General features: G+C 42.7%; 1 protein-coding gene across 1 annotated transcript in view; it reads left to right on the forward strand.

Annotated features, from left to right (window-relative positions):
• The window catches only part of CFAP61 (cilia and flagella associated protein 61), a 236,047-nt gene that overhangs the window by 31,187 nt on the left and 179,831 nt on the right, over positions 1 to 25,029 (forward strand). The window contains exon 7 of the mRNA XM_068986759.1: positions 11,582 to 11,741. Within this exon, the coding sequence (XP_068842860.1) occupies positions 11,582 to 11,741 (160 nt within the window). The remainder of the gene's footprint in view (positions 1 to 11,581; positions 11,742 to 25,029) is intronic.

Here is a 25,029-nt window from a genome sequence, read left to right on the forward strand (position 1 = left end):
CATGGGGTCGCAGAGTCGGACACGACTGAGCGACTGAACTGAACTGACTGAATGTGCTAAGACTCATTTTGTGATCTGTCATCTTCTGTATCATGGACAAGGTTCCATGTGTTCTTGAGAACGATGTGTATTCTACTGCTGTTGGATGGGATGTTCTGTACACATTTGTTAGGTCAGTTTTGTCTAACGTATGCATCGAGTCTAACGTTTCCTGGTTGATTTCGTCTCTGGATGTCTATCCATTGTCGAAAGTTAGCTATTGAAGTCCCCTGCTGGTGTTGTATTGTCGTCTATCTCTCCCTTCAGATCTGTTAGTATTTGCTGATTATAGTTAGGTGCTCTGATGTTGAGGATATATATTAATATATTTTTAATTGTTATATCTTCTTTTTTTGATAATTTTATTTTACTTTTTAATATAAATTTATTTATTTTAATTGAAGGCTAATTACTTTACAATATTGTATTGGTTTTGACATACATCAACATGAATCTACCACAGGTATACATGTGTTCCCCATCCTGAACCCCCCTCCCACCTCCCCCCACCCCATACCATCCCTCTGGGTCATCCCAGTGCACCAGTCCCGAGCATCCTGTATCCTGCATCAAACCTGGACTGGTGATTCGTTTCATATATGATATTATACATGTTTCAATGCCATTCTCCCAAATCATCCCGCCCTCTCCCTCTCCTACAGAGTCCAAAAGACTGTTCTATACGTGAGTCTCTTTTGCTGTCTCGCATACAGGGTTATCGTTACCATCTTTCTAAATTCCATATATATGCGTTAGCATACTGTATTGGTGTTTTTCCTTCTGGCTTACTTCACTCCGTATAATAGGCTCCAGTTTCATCTACCTCATTAGAACTGATTCAAATGTATTCTTTTTAATGGCTGAGTAATACTCCATTGTGTATATGTACCACAGCTTTCTTATCCATTCATCTGCTGATGGACATCTAGGTTGCTTCCATGTCCTGGCTATTATAAACAGTGCTGCAGTGAACATTGGGGTACATGTGTCTCTTTCAATTCTGGTTTCCTTGGTGTGTATGCCCAGTAGTGGGATTGCTGGGTCATAAGGCAGTTCTATTTCCAGTTTTTAAAGGAACCTCCACACTGTTCTCCAAAGTGGCTGTACTAGTTTGCATTCCCACCAACAGTGTAGGAGGGTTCCCTTTTCTCCACACCCTCTCCAGCATTTATTGCCTGTAGACTTTTGGATCACAGCCATTCTGACTGGCATGAAATGGCACCTCATTGTGGTTTTGATTTGCATTTCTCTGATAATGAGTGATGTTGAGCATCTTTTCATGTGTTTGTTAGCCATCTGTATGTCTTCTTTGGAGAAATGTCTGTTTAGTTCTATGGGCCATTTTTTGATTGGGTCGTTTCTTTTCTTTTTTTTTTAAAATGATTTAGTCATTTATTTTTGGCTGTGCTGGGTCTGCATTGCTTTGCCTGGACTTTCTTTAGCTGCAGTGAGTGGGGGGGACTCCTTCATGCAGTGAGCGAGCTTCTCACTGCGGGGCCTTCACTGGCCGTGGAGCCCAGGAGCTGGGTGCACAGGCTTCAGTAGTTGCAGCACTTGGCTCAGTGTTGTGGCACGTGGGCTTGGTTGCTCTGTGGCACGTGGGATCTTCCCGCACCAGGCAACGAACCTATGTCCTCTGTATTGGCAGGTGGAGTCATACCCACTGCACCACCAGTGAAGTCCTATTATATCTTCTTGATGAATTGACCCCTTTATCCTTATTTAATAACCTTCCTTGCCTCTTTCTTGGGGGCCTAAAGTCTGTTTTGTCTTGTATAAGCATAGTACCTACACTTTCTTTCGGTTTTCACTGGCATGGAATATATTCTTCCATTTCTCCACTTGAAAATTATGTGTATCCTTAAAGGAAGTGAATTTCTTGAGGGCAGCAAATTGATAGGTCTTGTTTTTTTATCCATTTAGCTACTCTGTGTCTTTTGATTGGAGAATACAATTCATTTACACTTAGAGTAATTACAGGTAAAGTTAAAGTTAGTCACACAGTCGTGTCTGACTCTTTGCGATCCCATGGACTGTAGCCCACCAGGCTCCTCCGTCCATAGAATTCTCCAGGCAAGAGTACTGGAGTGGGTTGCCATTTCCTTCTCCAGGGGATCTTCCTGACCCAGGGATCAAACCCAGGTCTCCTGCATTGCAGGCGGATTCTTTACCATCTAAGCTACTAGGGAAGCCCCAGTTACAGGTAAGGACTTACAGATGCCATCTTACTGTTTTCTGGCTGTTTTGTAGGACCCTTGTTCCTTTCTTCCTGCCTTCCTTTATGAGTTGATGATTTTCTGCTGTGAAATGGTTTGATTCCTTTTTCTTCATCTTTTGTGAACCTGCTGTAGATCTTTATTGCATGGTTACCATGAAACTTACATGAAACAGCTTACAGACCTAACAGTCTATTTTACACTAAAGACTTAATTCAATTGCACACAAAAGGTTTACTGTTTTACTTCCCTATGTTTTTAATATCACAATTTACCTCCTTTTTATATCCCATGGTAACTAACAAATTATTGTACCTATAGTTACTGAAATATTTAATTGTCATCCTTTAATCATTACACTAGCATTAAGTGGTTAATGCTTTGCCATATTCAAGTTTTATAATATCCTGAACTTGACTGTATACTTGCTTTTACTATTGTGTTGTATATATTTATATATTTTTGTGTTATTAATTGGCATCCTTTCATTTCATCTTGAAGAACTCCTTTCAGCATTTCTTATAGGGCAGGTCTAGTGGTGAAGAATTTTCTTAGCTTTTGTTTGTCTAGGAAAGTCTTTCATTTTTGAAGGACAGCTTTGCTGAGTGAAGTATTCTTTATTGGCAGTTTTTGTCTTTCAGCACTTTGAATATATTATCCTGCTAATTCCTGGCCTGGAAGGTTTCTGCTGAGAAATCTGCTGATGGTCTTTTGGGGGGGTTCTCTTGGAAGTCACAAGATTTTTTTCTTCTGCTGCTTTTAAGATTCTCCTCTTACCTTTGATTTTTGAGTTTTATTATAATGTATCTTGAGAAGGATCTTTTAAGTTGATTTTGTTTGATGACCTATGGGTTTCATGAACTTGGGTATCTATATCTCTCCCCAGATTTGGGATGTTCTTGGCCATTATTTCTTTAAATAAGCTCTCTCCCCCGTTTTCCCTCTCTGCTTGTCTTGGAACTCTGGTGATTCACAAACTGGTCCTTAGGATGGTATCTTATAGATCATACAGACTTTCTTCAACTCTTTTCATTCTTTTTACTTTGTTCTCCTTTGACTTGATATTTTCAAAGTTCCTGTCTTCAGTCACACTATTCTTTCTTCTGATTGATCAGGTCCACTGTTAGATGCTTTGTGTTGTATTTTCATGTCGTTCATTGATTCTTTGGCTCCGGAATTTATGGTTGATTCTTATGGATTCTCTTTTGCTAAACTTCTTATTTTATTTGTGTGTTGTTTTCCTGATTTTGTTGAACTGTCTGTTTTTTCTTGTAGCTCACTGTCTCCTGAAAACAGCTTTTTTGAATTATTTTCTAGTGCATTGGAGAGTTACCATTTGTCCTTGTCTTTGGGTTCAGTTATCAGAAGACTCTTGTGACCTTTTGGTGGTGTCATATTTCCTTGATATTTCATGGTCCTGGAGTTTTGCATTGCTGACTTCACATTTGAATAGCAATCATTTCCTCTGGTCTTTGGGTGAGAAATACCTTCTCTCAGCCCTGCCAGAGATTCTGATATGATAAGTCACTTCAGTCGTGTCCGACTCTGTGCGACCCCATAGACGGCAGCCCGTCAGGCTCCCCCGTCCCTGGGATTCTCCAGGCAAGAACACTGGAGTGGGTTGCCATTTCCTTCTCCAATGCAGGAAAGTGAAAAGTGAAAATGAAGTCACTCAGTCATGTCCGACTCTTAGCGACCCCATGGACTGCAGCCTGCCAGGCTCCTCATTGCCTTCTCTGAGGTGTCCTTTTATGGATACACCTCCTCTATCTTGCTCTCTCTTGTGGCAGAACTTTAAGTTGTTTATTTTCTATGGGCCCTCCAAAGCACCAGGTTGAGTGTTTTGCCTTCCCAAAGGTGGCACTAAAGCTCAAGTTTGTAGCATCTTCCTGGACACAGATTAGGCCGATTTTCTCATTATGCTCCTTAGCCATCTGCTAGGTCTGCTCACACCACTCCTAGGAGTGTACATGAGAGCTGCCACAAGGTGGGCTGGTGTGTGGATAAGGCATGTGGAACATTCCTGGGCCAGTTGGTAGGATCCGTGGGTGGAATATTCCCAGCAGCTCATGGGTGGGCTTCTTGATGGAATCTGTGATGCCTGTTAATGTCCTCTGAGAGCCCTACCTGCTGCTGTCTCAGATTCCTTCCTCCCTCACCCCCCAACCCAGTTATGAGCTCCTAATTTAGTACTCTAAGTCGGGCAAGAGAGAAATGAGTCCCTCTGGCAGCATCCTGCATAGCTGGGGAAGCCAGGCACTCCCTAACACAGTCTTCCTTACCCCTGTGGGACAAATTATGGGAATAAATCTTGGCCTAAGCTGTACTACCTTGGAGGATGGGTGTTGTGGGGAAAGGCAGACTGTCTTACCCCACTCTAGGACATCCAAACTGGTTTTTATTTTTTGCTCCAAACGGATCAGAATCTTCTCTGGAAGTCTGAACTTCATCAAAGGCTGTCGCCTCCATGAGTGATTGTCTCAGGCACTGTTTTCAGGAGCTCCTGGACCGAGGCTCAGAGGAGCTAGAGTCACTTCATGGGCCTCTGTAGGGTCCACAACCACGACTGAGGTCTGTCTGCCTATTTCTCAATGCACAGGCAGGTGAGACTCCCCCCAGGCCCCTTGGTGGATGGTGCCGGATCCCACAGCTCCCTCAAACGCACTTTTGTTCATACATGGAAGCCAAATATCTGCTGCTGAGCAGGAGACAAAACCAAGGGCTGTCTTATCGCTATGATACTGATATCACTCTGGAGAAGGCCTTTAATTATTTGGTTTCATGATGCAAGTTTGAACCCAAATCTCTTGAGTTTTAGTGCTTGTGAGGAGCAGCTGCAGCAGCTTCCTCCCTCATTTCTTTCCCTCTCCTGTCATGTGTTACAAGCTTTCAGTGTGTGTGAACATCAAAGCAACATTTCCGGCTGAAAACTGCAGTCCCAACCCTGCAGGGATCCTTTGGTATCTCTAAAGATACAAACGGAGTCCAGTGTAATCTCTGTGTGTTCCGTGGAGATGTGACCACAGGCCTCAGTCTCACACAGAAGGTCGGGAGCAGGACCTGTCCATGGCGAGCAAGCTGACCTAGGATTTGGGAGTGTCTGGTCTGCACCAAGCCATATTGGGTATCTCAGCCTGTTTTGGGTTCAAGAGCAGTGCAGTCACCACCCTCCCACTGACCTCCCAGGACCCTCTTTCCAACCCCTGTAGGCTTCCTCAGGCTGGCCATTAAGCAGCAGTGTTCTGGGGTTGCAGGGAGGGGGGTGCGCTCACCCTGGCTCACGGGAGCCAGTTGTTAAATCTTCAGGAACTTGGCAAACTGATCGTTAAGCATAGCCATTGTCAAAAATTAAGTGATATCAACTAACAGTATAATAAATTATACTAAAAGCAAAATCAATTAATCCTCAAAAATTATCAGTTTAGTTCAATTCAGTCACTCAGTCATGCCTGACTCTTTGTGACCCCCATGGACTGCAGCACGCCAGGCCTCCCTATCCATCACCAACTCCTGGAGTCTACCCAAACTCATGTCCATTGAGTTGATGATGCCATCCAATCGCCTCATCCTCTGTTGTCCCCTTCTCCCCCCGCCTTCAATCTTTCCCAGCATCAGGGTCTTTTCAGATGAGTCAGTTCTTTGCATCAGGTGGCCAAAGTATTGGAGTTTCAGCTTCAACATCAGTCCTTCCAGTGAACAGTCAGGACTGATCGCCTTTACGATGGACTGGTTGGATCCCCTTGCAGTCCAAGGGACTCTCAAGAGTCTTCTTCAACACCACAGTTCAAAAGCATCAGTTCTTTGGTGCTCAGCTTTCTTTATAGTCCAACTCTCACATCCATACTTGACTGCTGGAAAAACCATAGCCTTGACTAAGCAGACCTTCATTGGCAGAGTAATGTCTCTGATTTTTAATATGCTGTCTGGGTTGGTCATAACTTTCCTTCCAAGGAGTGTCTTTTAATTTCATGACTGCAGTCACCATCTGCAGTGATTTTGGAGCCCCAAAATATAAAGTCTGCCGCTTCTTAATTCCAGCTTGTGTTTCATCCAGCCTAGCATTTCTCATGATATATTCTGTATATAAGTTAAATAAGCAGGGTGACAATATACAGCTTTGATGTCCTCCTTTTCCTATTTGGAACCAGTTTGTTGTTCCATCTCCAGTTCTGTTGCTTCTTGACCTGCATACAGATTTCTCAAGAGGCAGGTCAGGTGGTCTGGTATTCCCATTTCTTTCAGAATTTTCCACAGTTTGTTGTGATCCACACAGTCAAAGGTGTTGGCATAGTCAATAAAGCAGAAATAGATGTTTTTCTGGAACTCTCTTGCTTTTTTGATGATCCAGCGGATGTTGGCAATTTGATCTCTGGTTCCTTTGTCTTTTCTAAAACCATCTTGAACATCTGGAAGTTCATGGTTCATGTATTGCTGAAGCCTGGCTTGGAGAATTTTGAGCATTACTTCACTAGCGTGTGAGATGAGTGCAATTGTGCGGTAGTTTGAGCATTCTTTGGCATTGCCTTTCTTTGGAATTGGGATGAAAACTGACCTTTTCCAGTCCTGTGGCCACTGCTGAGTTTTCCAAATTTGCTGACATATTGAGTACAGCACTTTCACAACATCATCTTTTAGGATTTTAAATAGCTCCACTGGAATTCCATTTTCCCGCTTATTTGTAACTGCCGCTTAGGAGTTACTCAGCACACTGCACTTTTGAGTGAGCAGAGAGAACAGGGCACAGTCCAGCAAGCCTTCCCCTTCCAGACCCATCCACGGCAGACACAGGCCACATGTGTGGAAGGCCTGAGAACTGTATCTGCACTGTGCAAGCTGTGGACTAAAGGGTTTTAACTGCGAGTGCTTTCTTTGATTTCATCGACACTTTGCAGGAGTTCTGAGTTAGCAAAGTTGCTTTTTATAACTTCATCCCAGCTTACCTTGACATCTGGTGTTTATACAAACTGAGATTTCAGGGCAGGGTGGTTGGAGGCCAAGGGCGGCTCCTGGAGACAGATGGGCAGAGTGTCTGCCTTGGCAGCATCCGAGCGTGGGCAGCAGCAGTCCAAGGAGGCACCACTGACCTGCGGGTGGGCAGAGCCTGCCTGCCCAGCCATGCCTCTGGCATCAGGCGGGAAGGATCAGAGCTGACAGTTGTCACAATGAGGGTAACCTCACTATGGAGTATGGTCACCCAAAAAGGTGGGTGATACAGGGCTTTTTAGATGGAAGTGTGAATGATATGTTGCACACGGGCCTATTGATGGACCTGCTTATGAAGACTCGGCTACCGAATGTGTGGTTATGATGATCTTAGCCTTATGCATTGTCGTATGGATCCTCATAGGAAAAACAAGCACAGCAACAAACTCAGTTTTGCTCACAGTGTGAGATAATGAAAGCCACCTTTGGAGTGGAAAGTACTTGTTACCTGGAAGACAGACAGGAGCCTGCAGTCATTACCTTTTCACTGTACAAGTAAAAAAGAAAACATCCATCAAATCAACTTTTTTTTTTTTCTGGAAAACACACACGCACACAAAGACGCATTTGAATACTCCCACAAATTCATATTTAAGAACAGTGTTTTTCACGTCAGAACGGTAATCACAAAGGCACCCAAAGGAAAAAAGCAGGCACGTCCACAATATATCCTCACTGTGTTGGGTCCATCATCTTTAACTTTGTGAATTGTCACAGCCCCGGCATGAATGACGAGAATATAACAGGTTGCAGAATTGGAGAACGTGAAATCTTTTGTTCCTAATGGCAAAACATGTTTTTCTCATTTTCATCAGAATGTGTGATCCATGCCATTTGAAATCAAATTCCAAACACGACGAGCCATTAGTGTAATAGCTCATTACTAACAGCGGTCTTATAAATAATACATTCTTATCGTGTGCACGCAGCTCGCCGCGAAGCCAGCAAAAGGTATTTCAGGCCATGGAAGTTGCGCTGCGCCAGCGTGGCTGTAGATGAGAAGGACATCTCCATGTGAACCAAGATGGATGCCAATTTTCCCTGCCGAGAGGGAGGCTGGCCGTCTCTCCCCACACATATGGCAGATGGATTGGTTAATCAGCGTCTGCTGAGTCTCGGGCCTAAAATCACAGAGAAGCCAGACAACTGCAGCTACGCAGCCTTTGTTCACGCGTGCAAACAAGACAAACAATCACTTGTTATTTGGGAAAAAAATTAAAATGTTTATTTTGGACTTTTATTGAAGTGTCAATGGATTTGTAAGACAGCTGTGTGAATCCAGCCTTTTGCAACTAGTATTTGGGGGTGGGGGGGGCCTGTAAAGAAAAGAATATGCACGGAAAAAAATTCATTTAAAAAAATTCCTCTTGTATCCTAGCATTTGGGAGAATTACAGGGAATCTCGTATTTACTTTTCAAACACATCTTGGAGAACGAACAGTTTTAAGCCAGAAGATACATTTGAGAACGAATAGGTTAATAGCTAACTTTTTTTCCCTCTGAGGTTTAAAAGAGTGTTGTAGCTTCTTGCTCTACTTTAGGGAGTATTAACCATTTTATCCAACTGGGCATTTATGGAATGATGTCACATTCTTAGAATCTGGGAATTCTGGCAATTGTTGAGCTCTTCTGACTGAATGGTTGTCTCAAGAAATAAAATCTGAACTCTGGAGGGCTAGAACCCACCCACTAAATGCTGTTTTCTTATAAGAGCTGTCAGAGTCAAATCAGTTACCAGAATTTGCTTAGAACCCACATAAAGATCAAATGAATTATTTATGCAAAATGTGTTTATTTTTCTTCTTTCCAATTTTATTGAGCTAGAATTGATATGTAACATTGTATAAGTTTAAGGTGTCCACCCTAATATTTTGATATATGTACATATTGTAATATAATCACTGTGAGTGAGGATAGTTAACCTGAGAACTATGTATTCCTTCGTGCCTCTTTTAAAATTTTAAATGCTTTCCTTGCAGAGAAGAGTGAAATCCAGAATTACTAAAGGAACATAGTAAAGAATTTCAATCACAGTCATCAGTCAATGTGGCATTAAAATTTGATAGAATTAAAATTTGTTGTTAATTTATAATATGTCAGTACCAGTAACAGGCCTAGATCAGCTAGTCACTCATGAAAAGATAGGTTGTTTCCTCTATTCAGAACACTTATGATCCCAAATGTGTTACATCTTTTCCACACCAGCCAGCTCTCCAGCTTCTAGTCACCAGCTGGGTGTCTTGCAGTCTAATTCACTTTCTGATACTGCTCAGCCTTAGTGCAGACCCCACAGATTTAGGGCTCAGGCCCACAAAATTGCCCCCATCAGATGCCATTCACAAGCCCCAGACTGTCCCCTGTGCTTTTAACTGACCAGCAATAACTCATGGGTTCCCATGACCCCCTCGGTCATGTTTGAGAACCTGCTGGAAGGGTTCACAGAGCTCAGGCGACTCTTTACTTGCCATCATGGGTTCACTGTAAGGGACACAGCTCAGGAACAGGAAATGGAAGAGATGCACTGCGTGTGGTGGGGAGGGTGGGGGGGAACTTCCATGCCCTGTCTGGGCCTACTACTGCCTGGCATTTCGTGTGTTCACCAGCAGGGAGGCTTGGGAACCCCATTGTTTAGGTGTTTCTCTAGTTTTCCATTAATGGTTGATTAAATCTTCAGCTGTGGTGGCTGCACTCACTCTCCAGCTCCTCTCCCCTTCTCAGAGGTCGAGGTGCTGTGTGCTTAGTCGCTCAGTTGTGTCCAACTCTTAGCAACCCCATGAACTGCAGCCCACCAGGCTCTGTCCATGGGGATTCTCCAGGCAAGAATACTGGAGTGGGTTGCCATTTCCTCCTCTAGGGAATCTTCCCGACCCAGGGATTGAATCCAGGCCTCTCACATTTCAGGCAGATTCTTTACCATCTGAGCCACCAGGGAAGCCCCTGAGGTCGAGGGAACATGGCTGAAAGCTCCAACCCTCTAATCACATGGCTGATTCCTCTGGTAACCAGTTCCCATCTTCTAAAAGTGACCTCATTAGCATAAACTCACATACCGTTGAAAGGGGCTTATTATGAAGAATGAAAGACTCTCAGGAAATTATGAGTGTTTTATGAACTTTGAGCCAGGAGTGAGGGATGAAGACCAAATATTTTTTATTATATCTCTCTGTCACCCTCATCTTCCCACTGATGTATTCCTCATCAAAGGCCTAAAATGATGAGGGCCATTGCAGGAGGTTTAGAATCAGGTAGGATGCTGAGAGGGCTTCTCTGGTGGCTTAGATGGTAAAGAATCTGCCTGCAATGTGGGAGACCTGGGTTTGATCCCTGGGCTGGGAAGACCCCCCTGGAGGAGGGCATAGCAGCCCTCTCCAGTATTCTTGCCTGGAGAATCCCCGTGGACAGAGGAGCCTGGCAGGCTACAGTCTGTGGGGTCGCAAAGTGTAGGACATGACTGAGTGACACAGCACAGCACAGGATGCTGGGAGGCAATTATGTTGTAGATCAGACACACCTGGTGAACAGGTGCAATGAGTTTATTTCTCTCAGAACTTTCCACTGAACCTCCTTCCGCTCATCTCCTTCCCGTGAGACCATCCAGTCAAATATATGTTCAAGAAAATGAAAGAAATTAGTCTTCCCACGTGGCGCTAGTTGTAAAGAATCCACCTGCCAATGGAGGAGACTCAAGAGACGCAGGTTCTATCCCAGCATTGGGAAGATCCCCTGGAGAAGGAAGTGGTGACCCACTCCAGTATTCTTGTCTGGGAAGCCCTGGGGACAGAGGAGTCTGGCCATCTACAGTCCATGGGGTCACAAAGAGTTGGGCACAACTGAACACATGCACACACACAGCATACACACACACACACACACACACACACACAGACACATAAATTGAAGAGTACCTACCTGATGAGGAGCGAATTATTAACTTGTTCTAAATTGGGGTCAACCAGATGGCCACTAGAAATAATGGCTGGTCTTCCTTGGAACTGCATGGTGGAGGGGAGGAAAGTAGACAGGAGGGTTGGGCTTGCAGTAGAGAAATGAAAGGATTTAGGGCAGGCAGGGGTATTGTTTGGGCAAAATTTCCCCTCAAGAACACCATGACAGCGTCCCCAAGTTCCAGACCCATCTCTAGGATCGTCATCCATGATAGATTGCTGTCCATCCAAGGTGGTCATCCACGACATCATTTTTTGAGCCTGTCATGTGTGCCGTGCACTGCGCCTGACCGTAGGGTGCTCCCTCCCTCATACAGCTCCAGGTGCCCACGGGCAAGGGCTTTCATGGTGCCAATTCACCTGAGGTTGGATGGTCATGAGATGTCTTGGACATTTCAGGTGGAAGGTGTGGCTGTTGGGTTCATGAGCGTGTGCTCACAAGTGAACCTGGAGCTCCTGCACAAGTGCTTTGACCTGGGACCCTTCCATGGACTCTGCGTCCCGCATCAGGACGACATCCTAGAACCACCCCAGGAGTTCAGCATCCACGAAAGTTCAGGTACAGTGGCTGTCATAGGAGCACGTGGGGGTGGAGCTTTGTGGCTGTGCTGTGCTTTTGACTCTGTGCTGGAACTGGGTGGTGGCAGCTGCTGGGCAGTTCTGTCCCCAGTCACCTTTCAGGAGTGGTTCCTGGTACATCACAACGTTGTGCCTGTATCTGTGAGCACAGAGGGTCAAGGGGCATGGCCCTGGGTAGACACCATGGCCTTGCCGCCAAAGGTCTCCTGAATTCAGAATGTCTACCTTCAGAAGTTCGTTGTTAGAGTAGAGGTAAGTTGTGCTGAAATAACTGATGGTGTTTCAGGATTTTACTTGCGCACACACATAGAACCCAAAACCTGAATATGATAAGTGAATCTTTTAAGTCAAGAACTAGAGAAATTCTGTATATCCTTAAGTTTTTATTTTATTTTTTAAATTGAATTGTAGTTGATTTATAATGTTATGTTAGTTTCAGGTATACAGTAAAGTGATTCATTTATACAAATATATTCAGATATATGTATATATGCCTTTAAGTTTTAACCCCAACAATTAGTGCTTCTGTGTTCATGTCATTGACAACTTATTATGTAATACAGGTCTATTGCAAGTAGTCATTTTAAACTTGCTTTAAAATCATGTCTGTATTACGATTTTCACCAAGTGAAACTGGGTCATCTCAAACTTTGGTATTTTAATTTAACAAAGTCTCCCTGCATCCATGAACATCTTTGAAGCTAAGTGTTTTGTTTCTTAAATCAAGGAGTTGCAGCAGGGTGTGTAAATCTAGTTCTCCAAAGCCAGGTTTCCTCATTTGTGAAATAGGAAGAGTAGTAACACCTCTCACAAAGGGGCATCATGGTGTCTGACTGAGATCACTCAGGTCCAGGGCTTTACTCAGCATCTCCATCAAACTTAGTGCGCCATCAGCATGGATCCTTGTTTCGAGCGGTCATTACCCATCACTTTGTGGTTGGTCTTTCACTTACATGAGTCTTCCCAGGTTAACATCAGGGCATCTTGAATTGCTCTGCTTTCCCGTGTCTGAAAGACTATATCAAGATATTGCTCTTGTCTGCCAGTCTGGGCTCCATTTTTATGTTTATTTTTGAAGATAACTGTTGCATCAATATACTGTTACTTGGCATTGTTCAGCATAGGTAATGTGTGCACTTTCTGCGCACATATATTCATATTTAAGTTTTTTTGCATAAAATAAATGCTTCTAGATGTCAAAAAAAAGATTGTTCAAAAATAGGAAGAGGAGCATGTTGAGGGCAAGACTGACAAGCAGAGGACTTGTTGATCTAAACAACAGCAGGTGTTGGTTTGGCAGATCTTATCGTCAGGACAGGAAACCAAGCGCATGGAGCTGGTCGGAACGTTCACACAGGTCACAAAGACTTTAAGGAGCTGTAGCTGGAGAGGGAGATCCCTTCTATATTAATAAGAGCTTTGAGGTCTTTATTGTTTCATGGTGAAGGCTGGCTTGCCCTTGCTTCTCAGCTAAGACATACAGGAGTGTTCTGAAGGAACCTTCAGCATGAGACAGTCTTGAATAATATGTTATCATTGTCACTTTCAAATGTATAAATTCTTCTTGAAGGCAGCATTCAATAGGTTTTATGGCTTAGTTTTCTCATGCCTAAAATGGAGGTAAAAATAGTATCAAAACCAGAAAGTCATTGGGATGGTAAAATGTTAGAATCTAAATGACGACCTTACCTCTCTGCCGAGTGTGGAGTAAGTTCTGAAAAAATTAAGGTTGTTTTTCCTCTCCCCTTGATTGTTGTCATTATTAAAAACAAGTTGAGGGACTTCCCTGGTAGTCCAGTGGTTAAGACTTCACCTTCCGGAGCAGGGGGTATGGGTTTGATCTCTGATCAGGGAACTAAGATCCCACATAACCTCTCAGCCAAAAAAACTATAACATACGGAAGCAGTACTGTAAAATATTCAATAAAGACTTTTAAAATGGTCCACATAAAAAAAATCTTTAGAAAAATGTTGAAAAGATATGGTTCCCTTTCAGTGTGTTTCTGAGTAGCTCTGAAGTTACATAAAATGACTGGTATGTTCCTATCTTAGAAACTTTATGGGCAGGAACACAATTCAAAATTTAGACCAAATCCTGGACTTAAAAACACGTAATCTGTTTAGCCAAAGTGTGTCTGTTTAGCAAAAGTCCCAGAGATATGGAAACTGAAAGAAGTCTTACTATTCTGTCTGCCACTTTTAATATTTTTACCTAAAATTAGTTGATCTAGGACAGGATGGAAAGGAAATAGGAAAATTTCTCTCATCATTTTGTGTCTTGTTTGTTTTTGAAAATCCAGCTCCACTAATAAAATGGTGATTATGAAGTTTTGTTACCAGGAAACACTACTGTAGACTTCCAAACAACTCAGGGATGGATTCACGAATCAACAGCTCATTATATTTCAGAAAAGAGTCATTGGCACATTTTGCCTTCCCCTTCACATCAACAGCAACAAAGAATGAGGCTCCAGAGAAAACTGGAAATGTATTATGATCCTGTCCTTTTTTATCTAATGAAAGTCTCAAGTTAAAGGAAATATAATTTCTCTAAAATGTGAGCCAAAATTCTTGTTTCAATGGGCACACACCATTGTGCCTTATGCTTTCAATTTTGTTTATGCTTTTTACCTTTCAAAGGATTTTCATATATATTGTCTCATTTTATCCTCATGACTTGATGTACGAGAGCTAAGAAAGGTGTATGCGTGTGTGCTATGTTGCTTCAGTCATGTCTGGCTCTTTGCGACCCCAGGGACTGCAGCCTGCCAGGCTCCTCTGTCCATGGGATTCTCCAGGCAAGAATACTGGAGTGGGTTGCCACACCCTCCTCCAGGGGAATCTTTCCAACTCAGAGATTGAAACCACATCTCCTGGGTCTCCTGCCTTGGCAGGTGGGTTCTTCATCACTAGCACCACCTGGGAAAGGTGACCTCTGCTGCCCAAATTCACAAAAGGTGTTACAGCTCAGCAGGGGCTGACCCAGCACCCAGCTCAGCCTTCCACTTGACTTTTTGACTAGGGTGGTTGTGATCAAAAACTCCAGTGGTGGGTCTACTATACAAATACATGATCAGTTTTTTTCACTTCAATGAATTATTGAATGAGTTACCACTTTTAGGAGCTCTCAGTGATGTGTGTGTGTGTTCTTTGGACAACTCCCATCTTCTAGACTCTTCACCTCTTGTGTCTATGGGATTTGCCAGGACTGTGCACGGCCAATCTGTCCTGTGCCAGAGGTGGGCAGGAAGTACCAGGACATTGAGACCCCAGGAGCAGCCTCTGATTCTCCATTTCTTTTTTAAAAAATATTTATTTATTTATTTGGCTATGTCAGGATCTTAGTTGCAGCACATGGAATCTTTCATTGCTTAGTTGCCCTATAGCATATGGGATCTTAGTACCTTGACCAGGGATCAAACCCGAGTACCCTGCACTGGAAGGTGGATTCTTAACCACTGGACCACTAGGAAAGTCCCCCAGCTTCCCTGTTTCTTATCCCTGCTCCCCTACTAATATCTTCTCCATCAACTCCCAGATAGACAGTTGTGCTCGAATCCTTGACTCAGGGTCTGCTTCTGAGAGAACCCACCCCAACACACTGCTGGTCTAGTCTTTCCCCACCAGCTGTGAAAACATTTACTCACCACAACTGAAAGGAGTTGAGGTATAAATACCGCAGCTCCCTCACCCGTCGGTGGGATAGCTTTGAGACTTGAGTTTTGCATTGTTTCTCAGAACTCCAGGAGATGAAGTTCCAGCCAGTGATCCATGTGATGACATATGTTTCATTAGCTGCCTTCCTTTCCCTTCTCTCTTCCCAACCTCCCTACCATGCTTCCTGAATCACCTCCCAAATAGAACTGCTTGTTCTCAGGTCCTTGACTCAAGGTTGGGTCTGTTCTCACCAGCTGTGAAACTCACAATTTCATGCAAACCTTCACCCCTCCAAGCAGAGTGACAATATCATGACTCAACATTCCAGAGCTTGTACAGTGGTCCCCATTCTTTATTTTTTCCAATCAAATGATTTATTAAGCAAAGAAACAAAAATGCAGTTTGCTAGCTTCTTTAGGGAAAGATCTTAAAATATTTAAATCTTTGTAATATGATGCTGATTATTTCTAATGATTTAACAATATCAAAGTTATATGATTCACTGTATTTCTGAATACAGAATCCATTTAACCTATATGGAATTTAGTTATCAAGTTTCTCATTCTTTAGTTACTGTACATATTGTGATCAGCTGCCATCTCATCATTTCAGCTGTGTCCGAAGTTTCCATTGGATCTGAAAAGTGTAACCATGCACATTCACTTTGCATTTTACTTGAATAATTTGTGTATGATCCCATTCTTTTAGCCACCGGTTCTTTATTTATAAATTATTACACACACTTCTAATTTGAGTTTTTAGCTACTAAACCTTGAGACTAAATTAGGACCGATGGGAACAAAGTCTGAGAATGCAGATTTTGTCCCAGTTTAAGGAAAATCTAGTAAAAGTATATTTTTTATCAAGTGGAGTACCTCGTTTAGAAGTAGCCAAGTTCTCCAGACATTGGAAAAATTCATGAATAGTCATAAGTCTCAGGAAAGGGCTTTCTACTTGGTTGGGAGGTTGTACTGAATGAGACCCAAGATCCCTCAAATGCCAGGAGTCTGTAAGCTGAGGGAACAAGCATCAGGATGCTCCCTCCATATGCTGGCAGTTTATGAATATTTTCCTTCAGTGACAATAAAATGGCTCAAAACAATATGTATTTTTTCCAGTTGGCTCCACCGCTGGCCCGGCCCAGCGATTGCAAATCAAGCTGTGTCTTTTGTTCCCTGCATCATTACAATGAAGACTTTGGAACCAGAAGTGAGCTGGCAATTTTCTTGATGATGCATAAGGCAAAATAGGGCACAGCCTGCATTTCCACAGCTGCCCTGGCATCGACACATTTACCAGTTAAAATGAAAACAAGCGAAAGACGAAACTTTTGTTTGTCACGCAGGCTGGTGTGACCTGGGGAGTGAGCGTCTTGGTTTTGAAAGAGTCCTGCGAAGTGAATCTCAATACATGCCCAGGGGCCAGCACACGTAGGCTCCGAGGACCTCGATGTGCCCTTGGCTGGGAGAGATACAGTGTCACACAACAGAATCGTGGGTGTCCCTTAGAATACCCAATGCAGCCTCTTATAACCAGCCCACCCAGGAAAAGTACTGCTTACTCCACATTTAAAAGGCCCTTCAAAATATAGTTTTCACAACATCTCCACACAGCAATGTTGCCTTTTAAATGAAAGAAAATCTCTCATTGTCAGGAAATGTTCCCTTATGTCTTATTTAAATTTCTTTTATTGCACTTAAATTTGCTTGTTACTCTCAGTCTCTCCTCTGCAGGGAGAAGGAATATGGAGGGTTAAGAAACAGCAGCTAAATCAAGTCTTATTTACAAGTAGCCCAGGTGTCTAGCCTCTCTTCCTAAGGTTCTATTTCATATGTCTGTGTTGCTTTCTGTTTTGTACTTTATTCTTCGGATTCCAAATGTGGATGAAACACTCATCTACAAAGCCTAGCAATATTTCCGCCAAGATGTTTGGATATTGTATGTCAGACCATGTATTTATTAATACCAGCTAGGACGGTCTGTAATTACTGAAGTAGTGACCCTCCTGGACTCTGTATGGATTTGTTCGGGCTGTCATAGAAGGGTCTCACAGAATACGGGGCTTAAACAACAGGAAGTCATTTTCTCACAGTTCTGGAGATGAGAAGTCTGAGGTCAAGGTGTCGGCAGGGTGGTTTCTTCTGAGGCCTCCCTCCTTGGCTTGCAGATGACCATTTTTCCTTGTCTTCACGTGGTTTTCCCTTCTCTTCCTGTCTGGGTCCTAATCCCCTCTTCTTATGAGGACACACAGTGATTCAAGGGCCTACCCATCTGACCTCATATTACTCTGTCTCTTTCAAGGCCCTTTCTTGGGACTTCCCTGGTGGTCCAGTGGCTAAGACTTTGTTTTCCAATGCAGGGAGTGCAGGTTCCTGGTTGGGGAACTAAGACCCCACATGTCTTGTGGCCAAAAAACCAAAATATAAAACAGATGCAATCTTGTGACAAATTCAATAAGGACTTTTTAAGTGGTTGACATTAAAAAATCTGAAAAATAAACTAAAGGCTCTTTCTCCAGATAGTCACATTCTGAAGTATTAAGGGGTTAGGACTTAAAGCATGAAGTTTGTGGGAATATGATTCAACATTCACTAACACCTAGGATCCTGTGTCAGTGGTTTTCTGGAGCCCTGTTGCCAAGGCTGCAAGACGTGGTGGTAATGTCCCCTCTACCTGATGCTCATAAGTCTAATATTATTTGTCGCAACTTGAATTTCATCTTTTTTTAAAAAAAAAAAACAACAACAACAAATGTCTTTTTGGTATACAGAGGTAAGAAAATTGCATTCTTCTGAAACTTTAGCCACTCTTGGCAGCTCTAGTTTTCCAGAAGTAACTATGTGAGTTCTAATGGTGTGTTAAAGAAGTTGGCAAAACAAATAAATACTTCCAGGCTTATGCCCAGGCTGACACGATTATCTCCACAGTGACAGTGTTAGATGAAAAATTAATCAGTCAATCTAAGAAAGAAATGGGAAATTTTATTTGGGCCTGATTGAGGTTTTTAACCCAAGAACAACCTCTCAAACAGCTCCGAAAATGGCTGCACCCTTTAGAGGTCAAAGCACAATTGTATAGGTTTTTGAGACAGAGGGCTGTACATTCAATGATGTAGATAGTGTTCACAATCCAGATTAAGCACAAAGTGGTTCAGTTCAGTGTAGTCGCTCAGTCGTGTCCAACTCTGCGACCCCGTGGACTGCAGCATGCCAGGCCTCCCTGTCCATCACCACTCCCAGAATTTACTCAAACTCATGTCCATCGAGTCGGTGATGCCATCCAACCACCTCATCCGCTGTTGTCCCCTTCTCCCCATGCCTTCAGTCTTTCCCAGCATCAGGGTCTTTTCAGATGAGTTAGTTCTTCGCACCAGGTGGCCAAAGTATTGGAGTTTCAGCTTCAGCATCAGTCCTTCCAATGAATATTCAGGACTGAATTCCTTTAGGATGGACTGGTTGGATCTCCTTGCAATCCTAGGGACTCTCAAGAGTCTTCTCCAGCACCCCAGTTCAAAAGCATCAATTCTTCAGCGCTCAACTTCCTTTATAGTCCAACTCTCACATCCATACATGACTACTGGAAAACCATAGCTTTGACTAGATGACCTTTGTTGGCAAAGCAATGTCTTTGCTTTTTAATAAGCTGTCTAGGTTGATCATAACTTTTCTTTCAAGGAGCAAGAGTCTTTTAATTTCATGGCTGCAGTCACCATCTGCAGTGATTTTGGAGCCCCCCAAAATAAAGTCTCTCATGGTTTCCACTGTTTCCCCATCTATTTGCCATGAAGTGATGGGACCAGATGCCATGATCTTAGTTTTCTGAATGTTGAGCTTTAAGCCAACTTTTTCACTCTCTTCTTTCACTTTCATCAAGAGGCTTTTTAGTTCTTTGCTTTCTGCTATAAGGGTGGTATCATCTGCATATCTGAAGTTATTGATATTTCTCCTGGCAAATCTTGATTCCAGCTTGTGCTTCATCCAATCCAGCATTTCTCATGATGTACTCTGCATATAAGTTAAATAAGCAGGGTGAAAATATACAGCCTTGACGTACTCCTTTTCCTATTTGGAACCAGTCTGTTGTTCCATGTCTGGTTCTAACTGTTGCTTTTTGACCTACATACAGATTTCTCAGGAGTCCAGTCCAGTGGTCTGGTATCCCCATCTCTTGAAGAATTTTCCACAGTTTGTTGTGATCCACACAGTCAAAAGCTTTGGCATAGTCAATAAAGCAGAAGTAGATGTTTTTCTGAAACTCTCTTGCTTTTTCGATGATCCATCGGATATTGACAATTTGATCTGTTTCCACTGCCTTTTTGAAATCCACCTTGAACATCTGGAAGTTCATGGTTCACTTGAAGCCTGTTGAAGCCTGGCTTGGAGAATTTTGAGCATTCCTTTGCTAGGTGACTGCAGCCATGAAATTAAAAGACGCTTACTCCTTGGAAGAAAAGTTATGACCAACTTAGATAGTATATTCCAAAGCAGAAACATTACTTTGCCGACTAAGGTCCGTCTAGTCAAGGCTATGATTTTTTCCTGTGGTCATGTATGGATGTGAGAGTTGGACTGTCAAGAAGGCTGAGCACCACAGAATTGATGCTTTTGAACTGTGGTGTTGGAGAAGACTCTTGAGAGTCCCTTAGACTGCAAGAAGATCCAACCAGTCCATTCTGAAGGAGATCAGCCCTGGGATTTCTTTGGAAGGAATGATGCTAAAGCTGAAACTGCAGTACTTTGGCCACTTCATGCGAACAGTTGACTCATTGGAAAAGACTCTGATGCTGGGAGGGATTGGGGGCAGGAGGAGAAGGGGATAACAGAGGATGAGATGGCTGGATGGCATCACTGACTCGATGGACGTGAGTCTGAGTGAACTCCGGGAGCTGGTGATGGACAGGGAGGCCTGGCGTGCAGCAATTCATGGGGTTGCAAAGAGTCGGACATGACTGAGTGACTGAACTGAACTGACCAATATCTACTACTGTGGGCAAGAATCCCTTAGAAGAAATGGAGTAGCCATCATAGTCAACAAAAGAGTCCAAAATGCAGTACTTGGATGCAATCTGAAAAACAACAGAATGATCTCTGTTTGTTTCCAAGGCAAACCATTCAGTATCTCATAGTACATACAAAGTGGTGACTCATCATAAACCCTTACAAGATCAAGAATGAATATTATCTTTATTTATTTTTCTGGTAGTATTGCATGCCTTCAAGGATCTTAGTTCCTCAACCAAGGATTGAATGTGAGTCCCCCACATTGGAAGCGTGGAGTCCTAACCAGTGGGCCACAAGGGAATCCCAGAAATGTTTTCTTTTAAGGAGTTGTTCTGTGGATACTGAGAGAACATTGCTCTATATAGTTGACCAGGTGTTTCTACTAATGAGGAGTTTGGTCCATGCATAACATAGAAGAGGAGAGAGAGGATAACAAGGGACATAGAAAAATGTTTATGTTTAGATTTTCCTTGACTTGCCTTAGAATACAGATTTTAACTTCATTAACAGTATAAACACTTGCATGAGTTTTCCGGGCTTGGGCTGGTAACATATCAGAAAGGAGGCAGTCTTGGCTAGAAACCAGTGTTGTTAGGGTCATTGCCCCAGGAAGTCTTTTGATTACTTATCCGTCTTCATTCAGCTGCTGGTTTCTAAGCCCTTTTGGATACCTTTAAAAACAGCAGCGACAAATGAGGGCACTCTTTGAAGACTCCCCAATTCTGCAGGGAGCTGGATGGCTGGGAGAAAGGGTCCTACCCCCCTAATCAGCTCTGGGAGCCACTAGCTAAGTGATGACTCCGCTGCATTCACCAGTCAGATCCGTTTCTCAGTGGTTGAAATACAAATGTATTTGTACATAGGGCCTTGAGGTCTTTGAAAGAAAAGTGGTTTTATTTATATTCGTTATGATCATTATGTACTGGGATTATTTTCTCAGTAGGCAACATGTCTTTTGCCCATATTTATGAAGCAGGGGAGAAGGCATTTAATGAATTTCAAGAGTGTGTTTGACTGTAAAACACATCTCTCTTACCACATTCACATGTAAATAGCCCTTTTATTTGTTCTCTCTGGTGACCTTTCTTCTTTTGGGGGTAGATCACAGTTTGTTGTTGTTTTCCATTTCCAAATGGGAGGCTGAATGATAATAATGAAAGATTATGCAAGAAATCCATGTTTAAAATAATGTTGATATGGCACTTGTGTTGCAGGATAATTATAGTAATTTGGCCATTACGCTATATGGAGTCAGGAGTTAGTTGCTAGAAAACACGGTGATAGGGGTGATTCAGAGGGTTTTCATCCCAACAGGCTGTTTGATCCTGCTGACTTTTCTCTTGAAAATCAATTGCTTACGATGAATACTCTGAATTCTCCCTTGATTAAATTGGCTGGCAGTGGGCTGCACCCATTGCACGGGGGTCACCAAGAGTTTCATGTCTGTTTACACAGGGGTTTCGACAACTCTTAAAATATCATAGAGCAAATTTAATCGGAGCGAGCAAGCAGCTAAGGAGGCAGTTGCTAAAAATCAGTCTTTGCTCATGGAAGCAAGCAAAGGAAGATGTATTCATTCTAAGCCCAACACAAAGCCAGTTATTTCGCTGCAGGTTGCAAGCCTTTTCTTCACTGCACGTTGTTCTGGCTCTGGGCATTTTCAAACTTTCAGGAACATGTGGGCTCACCCAGTGGAAGACCAGGGACGGTTACCTTGGAAGCTGGCTTCTGACTTCAGGTTCATGACTGACAATGTTCTTTTTCCCCTCAAGGTTATTAACATATTCAGATTTTCTGTTTCTTTCAAATCAACTTTAGGAAATTAGATTTTTCTAGAAAAACATTGTTTAGTATATGAAGGTTTAAAAATGATTACACTACAATTGCTGGTATATATACATATATAGATATATATATCGCTCCAGTGTGTGTATACTCACACACACACACACACACACACAAACACACACATGTATACTGGAAGATCCCCTGGAGAAGGGAATGGCAACCCACCCCAGTATTCTTGCCTAGAGAATTCCATGAACAGAGGAGCCTGGCAGGCTACAACCCATAGGGTGGCAAAGAGTTGGACACGACTAAGCGACTAACATATACACAAAATGATTAAAGAAGACAATTTAGGTGATATAAATAAACTTTAATACTTCATGAAGTGGATGGTCTCTTTTCAGAGAACTGCAAAGTGGACAAAAAAGGCAGGGAGCTTTTATAGGATAAAGAATAAGGCAGAGAAAAAGAGAAAATATCTGGTTGGCCAGGTCTCACATCACCCTGGTTTGGGGTAAGAAGGCCCAGTGTTGTGCATTTGAGGATTGGCTGACAGGTTAGACTACATTTCTGGTTGAATGCAGCATTTATAGGAACATGAAGATACCCAAGTTTCAGTTTTCTGACCTGCCCCCCACCAGGCAGGAGCAGCTCTATCTTGGCCCTAGAAAGTTATTTAGGAGTCAGAGAACCTCTCCTGTGTGATTTTAATCCTTTAAATTTTGTTGAGCTTATGGTCAATTTTGGTAAATATTCCTTGAGTCCAGGAAAAAAGTGTATAATCTGTAGTTGTTAGCTACAAGGTTCTATATTTAGGATTATGTTTGATAACAATGTCAAATATTTTATCCGTTTGACCTCATCAGTTGTTTGATCAATTCATGAGAGGTCTGTTAAAATCTTCTGCTTTGATTGTAGATATATAAATTTTTACTCCTATCTATCATTGTTTCATTGTGCATTTTGAGCCCATGCTATTAGGTGCATGATTTTTAAGTCATGTCTTCCTTGAACTTAAAAAAATCAGTTATGAAGTGTCCTTTATCTCTGGTGGAAAGGTTTTTGCCTTAAAGTCTACTTTTTCTGATTTTAATGTGGCCATGCTTGCTTTCTTTAGCTCATATAGGCGTGCCATATCTCTTTCCATCCTTCCTGTTTTCTTACATGTTAGGTGTGTCTTTTGTAAACAGCATAAATTTGGTTGTTGTTTTTATCTAGTGTAATAGCTGCTACCTTTTAGTTTTAGTGTTTAGTTCATTTTATTTTCTTATGGGTTTATATCTACCGTCGTACTTTATAGATGTTCCCCATGTTTCTATGTTTTATTCCTGGTATTTTTCTTGTATGTCTTTTCCTTTCTTAATCTCACCAGTGTCAATTTTATTTTTCAGAGAACCAGGTTCAGGATTGAGTTGATTCTCTGTATTGTGTTTTATGACTGTATCAATAGTCCATTACCACAAGAATGCTCCTAACAAACAACTACAGAAGCACAGCAGTGTCCTACACTCACACAGCTGGGGTCAGCTAGACAGCTCTACTGACTGTGGCTGGGTCTTCCCACCTGTCTTGGGGTTGGTTGCCTGTTGGCAGATCTAGGCTGGCCTTGGGTCCATTCCATGTGCCTCTCGCAGGCTGGATGGGACATGTTATCATGGTAATGGCAGAGGCACCAGAGATCGAGTGGAAACACACAAAGCCTCCTGAGGTCTGGGCATTGAACTAATACATGTCACTTATCCAAAGGAGATCCCAGGCTGAGCTCAGAATCAGAGTGGGGGACACTACATGACAAAGGCCCTGAACAGAGTAAGGATGAAAAATGAGCGTCATGACTACAACCCATGCTCACAGAAGAGGAATAAGGCTGGTGATTTTTGTCATGATCTTCTTTCTCCTGTCCTCCAGAGACACAAACTCCAGTTTAGCCTGTTTGAGGCTAAAACCTATAGTCTCATATCAAGACAGTGAGCTCAAGTTCATCATGTTATATGGGTTGGAGGCTGCCCTGCAGTCCAGAAAGGAAGAGTGTCCTTGAAAAATATGGAAAAGCACCTTGTCCTGCTCTCATGTGGTTTGCTGATTGTTTTCCTTTGTATGGACTTTATCCTCAGCTTCCTGCCAGTTACTCAGCCAATACGAAGTATATCCCATATACTAGTCTTTGGGAGCCTGATCCAGTATGTGGTGAGCCCCGCATGGCCTGTTAGGATAAACATGCAAGACAAATGAATTTACAATCAGAGAATTGTTTTGAAGAAGAGAAAATTGTGTTGAGATCCCAGCAGAATTACACCTAACTCATCTTGGGAACATCAATATAGAACTTCATAGAAAGAAAGCTTTTGAATCAGAACTTCAAAAACAAATTGGAGCTTTGTAGATGAAGAAGCAGAAAGATTTTCGACAGAGGAAAGACATTGTGCATGGGCAAAAACAAGGAGGTGTTAGAGACCAGGGCGTGTGAGGGGAGAGCACCAGTTCAGTGTTGTTGGAGCAGGAAGGGAGGGGGCAGCAGGAGGGAGGAAGTAGGACAGGAGACAGAGGGAGGTGAAGCAAAGAATCTAGATTCTTCTTTATCATGGCTTATCTGATGAGCAGCCTGGGAATGTTGAACTAGAAAGGGCCACACCATCAACTTCTAGTTTTCAGGAAGAGTTCCCAGGGGCCACTAGAGTGTGCAGGAAAGAGATGAGAAGGGGCTGAACCAGAGCTGTGACTGTGAAAGAACTTGGGAGATATTTTGGAGAATTAATGGAACCTGATCTTTTACTGCATATGGGGAAGGAGGGTTGTGGAAGAGGGAAGCCTCAAGGGTGTCTT

Source organism: Capricornis sumatraensis, chromosome 15 (assembly GCF_032405125.1).
Source record: "Capricornis sumatraensis isolate serow.1 chromosome 15, serow.2, whole genome shotgun sequence".
Lineage (NCBI taxonomy): Eukaryota > Metazoa > Chordata > Mammalia > Artiodactyla > Bovidae > Capricornis > Capricornis sumatraensis.